The sequence below is a fragment of the Pezoporus wallicus genome, unplaced genomic scaffold (assembly GCF_028554395.1).
Source record: "Pezoporus wallicus isolate ANWC-B61680 ecotype Strahan unplaced genomic scaffold, APGP_CSIRO_Pwel_v1 contig_8366, whole genome shotgun sequence".
Classification (NCBI taxonomy): Eukaryota; Metazoa; Chordata; class Aves; order Psittaciformes; family Psittacidae; genus Pezoporus; species Pezoporus wallicus.
The window spans coordinates 127,315-133,407 of NW_026642977.1; the positions used below are offsets into that span (position 1 = coordinate 127,315).

Genomic DNA, 6,093 nt, shown 5'->3' on the forward strand with positions numbered 1-6,093 from the left:
TTCATCAGAAGGTGCAGTGGAGGAGGTGCAACACTCTGCTCCCCCGCCACCACACTTGAGTTCCGAAAAGCAGAGGGATTCCGAAAGTAGGGATTTTGGAAAGGACAGAGAAAGTCTAATAGAAGCCGATAAAAGCAAGAGCCAGGTCTGCAGATGGCCACATACCGAACAAGAGACATCTGACAAGAAAGACATAGCTGCGAACAACGGAGACCCTGAGTTCGACCCAGGATCAGACCCCAAGTCCCCTGAATCCGAGCCAGATTTATATCCTCTGGTTCCAGACTCTGACTCTTCGTCTCCCAGGTCGGTCTGCTCAGCTCATCAGCAACTACTCACTGGCCCTGGAGACGCTCAGCTGCAACAATTGATGAAAAAGCTTGAAGGCCTTGAGACTCCAATTGAGACATCTCCATCAGTGCCTCCACCTTATCCTCCGTAAAACCCCTTCCTTAAAGAAGGCAAGCAGGGGGAGGGGGTGGGAGAGGTATCGGGGGGCAAAAATCCTGCGCACTGTTGGCACGGGTTAATCAAAGATGCGATTATTACTGGTGAATTTTCTGCAGTGGGCCTCTCTGCATATCCTGTGTTTACTACACAGCAGGGGGCTAAAGAGTGGGAAGCTTTTGATCTCAAAATAGTTAAGGAGGCCTGACAAGCAGTGACCACGTATGCGTTAAAATCCTCTTATACTCAAAGCTGTATATGTTATGATTTTTTTGCGATTGACAGAGGGAGCCCATACAGTTTCTCTGTGATACTCATGTACTAGAAGTTGGTAAATATAAGTATGTCCAGGTTTCTATCAACCCTTGGAGACCTTTGTAGATACTGCTGGCCACTTCTTCCAGCACAGGCTGGCCACCTGTGTTGGAATGAGTGTGCATTTTGGTCAGTATAAAAGCCCAAGCTTCATACGATGTGGGGGAGGCAGAGCCTCTGAGGGGACGCCCGCTAAGGTTGAGCCTGCCACCTCGCACTGAAATGATGCTTCTCGGAGCTGGTTTCCTATTAGTCTCCACAGGGTCCTTGTGCCACGTTCTGTACGTGGAACTGTAGTGGGAGTAATGATTGTCTGGATTTTGTGCTTCAACTATTGTAGTTGTGTGGAGTGTGCTTGTGGGATCCCATACGCGCGCGCGCGCGTGTGTGTGTGTGTGTGCACTGAGGGCAGACGGTGTTCTGTGTATTTTTTGTTGTTGGGTTCATGTAAAAGCTTTCAACGGGTAGCTGTTTAACATTTTGGGCATGAAAGGGTTAATGTAGAAGTGCGGCTGCCGGCAGGTATTTATGGTTGCTGCTGAAGCAGGCAGGCAGCTGTAGCTGCTGCCCAGCAGGCTGGCTTTTGCAGGGATCAAAAAAAAAAAAAGGGGGGGGGGGGGGAAGAGCAATGATGCTGCAAATATGCAGTTTAACCTGTCTACTTCTCAAGAACTGATAACCTGGAGGAGGTGCTACATTTGTGTCCTCCTGCCTACAGGTCCATGGCGACTGCCTGCAAAGTTTGTCAAGCCTTGCCATGAGCTGGACAGATGAATGGAAAAACCTGATGCCTCAGCTACAGGAGATGACCATGAATACCCCAAGCAGAATGAGATAGAGGAAGAGAAAATAGAATGATTGCAAAACATCACTTGGGGGCAACTGAAAAGTAACATCCTGAATATGTGTGCTTGTAAAGTAGCTATTATTAGAGGTTGGGATTTTGTGTATAAAACCACCTGTATTTACTAGCTAGTTGCTAATAAGAAACTACACCTTGTATTGTATAGATTTGTCACTTGTAAAAGAGATGTTAGAGTATGGAAATTTGCAGTAGCTGCTAGAAAATGCTAAGGCAAAAGCTAGAAAGATTCTAATACAATGGTTGTGTTATAAAGCAGGTGATGGAACAAATTAAGAGGGTGGGAGAATTCAACTGGTAAGAAATTTCTTTGGCTAGTCCCTTGCTGCCATCAGCATCTTCAACATGCTGCTGCACCCTGTAATAGTTACTCTGCTAATGTAAATTTGTGTGTGCCTTGCTGTAGTAGCGACTTGTTACTAGATACAAAACAAAAGGGGGGAGATGTGGAGACAGTGTTCTCACAGGAGAATGCATAATTGGTACATAAACTCTGAATAATCCTGAAAGATACAGCAAGGCCATGAGAGGCCCAAAGAAGCTTAAGCAAGCAAGATAAGAAGAAGCTGGAATTCACTGAGTTAATGAGAACTGTGGACTGTTGGCAAGCTTTCAAGGTTGAGTTCTCACACCTGTGTTTAACCAATTATATGTTAGTCACTAAGGGTCTTCAAGACATGTATCCAATCATAATATGGCAAATCACTGTAAGTGCTTCAGCCGGGGCCTTGGCTCAGTTAAACAAGCTAGGCTGCTGGCTTGCTAAGCAGACAAATGCTACATTGAAGGCAATTTCTGATTTGTTGTTTGATGTTGACTCTTTGAGACATGCAACACTGCAGAACAGAGCCGCTATAGACTTTTGGTTGTTGGCACAGGGACATGGATGTGAAAAGTTTGATGGAATGTGTTGTATGCATCTTTCTGGTCATTTTAATTTGATACACGCACAGCTGAAAACCCTGGCTCAGCTTACCCAGCAATTGCAAGTGAGCAATGACCTAGGGATAACTAAATGCTTGTCCTCATGGGGCATTACAGGTTGGCTTAAAAACACTGCTATTTGAAGGATTGTGCTTATGTATCATTGTTATTTTAATCATTGTAGTTGTTAGACTTGCTTATAGTTTTTTAATGAAGCAAGTGAACAGAATGACCCACAATGTTTTGCTCTCACAAAAGAAAAAAGGGGGAATTGTTGCAGAATGGCTCCAAGAGCAAGGCCATGGATCCTTAGAGGCCTTGTGCGAGCAAAGCAAAGTGTAGGCCTCACATGTAACTGGAAACCGGATGTGGGAGGAGAATGTAAAGGAAGCCGTGTAGAACTAACCAATACTGTTGTCACTCGTAGGCGTAGCTAACACCACGAGGATATAAGCGATGTGCGACACGAATAAAGCAGAAGCTTGCTTATCACCCATATTGGGTTGGCGTGTCTTGCTTCTTCTTGCCGTCGACAGACCATGCCTTCTGAAGGCGTGCATTATTCACATTTCTTAGCTATCTTGGAGCTAAAAAGTGAATTTGGTGGTATTTGAAGATATAAAAATAAAAATGAATGTACATCAAAAGACAATTTCTTTAATTTTTAAAAATATGTTTTCATGAGAAGTTCATGTGCTGCCACAGTGAAGGAAGGGCACATTTCAGGAATTATTTACAGAAACCACTTTTTTAATTTTAGGTCTTTTCTGATTTCTAGAAGCTGTACATTGTGCTGTCCAAATTTCTACAACTCCCTCCCTTCAAGAAAATTAAAAGAGTGTTTAATTTTATGTATGAAAATTGCTTTAATATGGCTTTGGTACCTCAAAAAAAGACTCAACTGCACCCAGAACCATAAACGTTAGTAAATATTGAAATGTATTATCTTACAGAAATGGTAGGCTTGAAACAATAGTAGTAATTATTATTTCCGTATGTATTAGCTAGAACATAGGGGCATTTAAAATGGGCCCTGTGTATTCAATGCTTAAGCTATATGACATGGAAATTACACTTTCAAATGTAGTTTAAATACTTTCAGTGGTCTCTCTTCACCTTGCAAAAGCCAAGAGTTATAAAAATTAAGGTTGGGACGTTGCTCTGGGCTCCTGCTCTTCTCTGATAGTTTCTTCCTCTCCTGTACTTTTGCAGTGTAGTCTGCATTTCAGCCCGCTTTTGGTGTTGCTGGCAGAGTTCACACTGTTAAATTCAAGTGCTGTTTGGCTATTTAATAATCTATCCCCAGAGCAGGGATGCTCTCCCTTTGTGGTAGGATGCAAGGCGGAGTAGTGCAGTGTCGTCAGGAGCCTGGGGAGCAGGCATGTGGGCTCCTAGTGGGTTGATCATGGTGCTGCTTCCATCACCACTGAAAATCACTGCCCCTACATGTGGTTTGGGCTGTACACCTGCATACCTCGCACAAGCATCTCGGCCTGCTTCTCTGGTGAGGCTGGAGCCACAGCAATGTCTGTGGGTCAATGAAATTGTGTGTGCCGGCACGGGTGTTTCTTGCCAACTGCTGTTGCTGCATCCCTGATACTAATCTGCTTTGTCACTAACAAGTTGTATCATTTGAACCTTGCAGAGGAAGGCATCAATCATGAGTGCAAGCTATGTAACCAGATGTTTGACTCTCCGGCAAAGCTCCTGTGTCACCTGATTGAGCACAGCTTTGAGGGGATGGGAGGCACATTCAAATGCCCTGTTTGTTTCACAGGTAAGATAAGGAGGCCAAGAAAAGCCTCAGCATCCATGGCTAGATCCAGAAATGACACTCAGAGGATTTGTAAAATGCTGTATTCCTTTTCTTGGGAAAAAGAAGTACTGTGCTTAGAAATGTTCAAAGTGTTTTCTGTCTGAAACTGAGGCTCACTCTGAAGAGCACCACTGTAGTGTCTGATGCCAAGCAGTGCTGCCGCACAGTTCAAACCCTTTAAAATTATACCTTGTGTCTTGGAGTTGCTATGTGTTTCCAAGTGCAGGACTTGCATGGTATGGACCTGCTCTTGCAAGCCCTTATTCCCCTGAGCAAGGACACTGTAAAGGCTGCATAGTTCACAGTTCACTCATGGTGGTGAGGCTCATGTGAGTAAAGGCTTGATAAGACCAAATTGTACAACTGTGTAGTTTTGCCAGCTGCTCTCTCAGAGGTTTCTTTAAGCCCAGTTTACTTGTGGTGGCACACAAACTGAGAATCTGCTTTTTGTGTGATCTTGGAGTTAGTTCATCCTTTCCTGAAACATGCTCTAAAACACCTTTTTGAGTGCATGTGTTTAATTCCACTAAAGAAGCTATTTTCAGATGCTGATGATCATTCATGTAAAATGAGATACATTTTTAACCATCTAAAACCTGTGGTTCAATTTGTTTCACTTCCAAATTTCACTTGATAAAGTCAGAATAATTGTTGATTCAAAATCATAATGTAGATGCTGTGACATTTCTGATGTTAATTCTTGATATTTTTTTATATTGAATGGACAACCCATTTAAAAGGTTTAAAAACTGTGACAAGCCTGCCCTTTCAGATTTGCATGGCTGCCAGGAATGCTGTTCTGGGCCACATGTCTTCCAGACCCCAGCTGTCAAGGCTTCTCCTGGGCTGGCTGTCCTGCATTAAAAATGCACCTGCTGCGAGCCCAGGGCTCCCCTCAGGAGGGGTGACATCCTCTCTTTGGTCTCATGACTGAGTTCTTCCAGTTATCCATTAGCTTCATGTGAAATATCAAAAATCCATACAACATATAGGGTCTGTTAGAAGTAAGATGTCTGCCAGTCTGAAGACTGTAAATTGACTACTTGTAAGGAAATTCTGCTGAACAGAGTGTATTGACATTCTCTGGAAGATATCCTTGGACTTCTTAGAGTCTTTACAATTGTAAAAGGGCAGTTTGAAGCAAGATGCATTATATGAAACAATCTTAACTAATTGTACTATGTTGTTTCAGTTTTTGTACAGGTAAACAAACTGCAGCAGCACATCTTTGCAGTCCATGGGCAGGAAGATAAAATATATGACTGTTCCCAGTGCCCGCAGAAGTTCTTCTTTCAAACAGAACTTCAGGTATGTTTACAACAGGATTAAAAGCAAACCTAAAGCCATTGATTTCTCTGTGCAACCATCACCTTTGTGCAGCAATTAGAACAGGTGAAAATCCTTGGCGTAGTCTATTCTGCCCTTAAACAGTCTCTCAGTCTCCTCCTGCCTCTCTGGGTGTATTGTTCACTCCCTGGAAAGAATACAGGGATGTTGTCCGGGAAGCTAGGGACCAGGTTAGGAAACCTAAGGCCCACTTAGAATTAAACTCTGCTAGGGATTTGAAATATAACAGGAAAGGATTCTATAGTTACATTGCAAAGAAAAGACAGACTAGGGACAACATGTGCCCTCTCTGGAAGCTATCAGGAGAACTGGCTACACTAGCTTTGGAGAAGGCTGATGTCCTTAATGACTTTTTTGCCTCCATCTTCACTGGCAAAGGCTC

General features: G+C 43.3%; 1 protein-coding gene across 1 annotated transcript in view; it reads left to right on the forward strand.

Annotated features, from left to right (window-relative positions):
* LOC130592252 (zinc finger protein 423-like) overlaps positions 1 to 5,764 on the forward strand; it is a 108,987-nt gene extending 103,223 nt beyond the window's left edge. Inside the window, exons 3-4 of the mRNA XM_057396461.1 lie at positions 4,194 to 4,325; positions 5,557 to 5,764. Coding sequence (XP_057252444.1) covers positions 4,194 to 4,325; positions 5,557 to 5,693 — 269 coding nt within the window. The 3' untranslated portion in view covers positions 5,694 to 5,764. The remainder of the gene's footprint in view (positions 1 to 4,193; positions 4,326 to 5,556) is intronic.
* Positions 5,765 to 6,093: the final 329 nt, after the last annotated feature.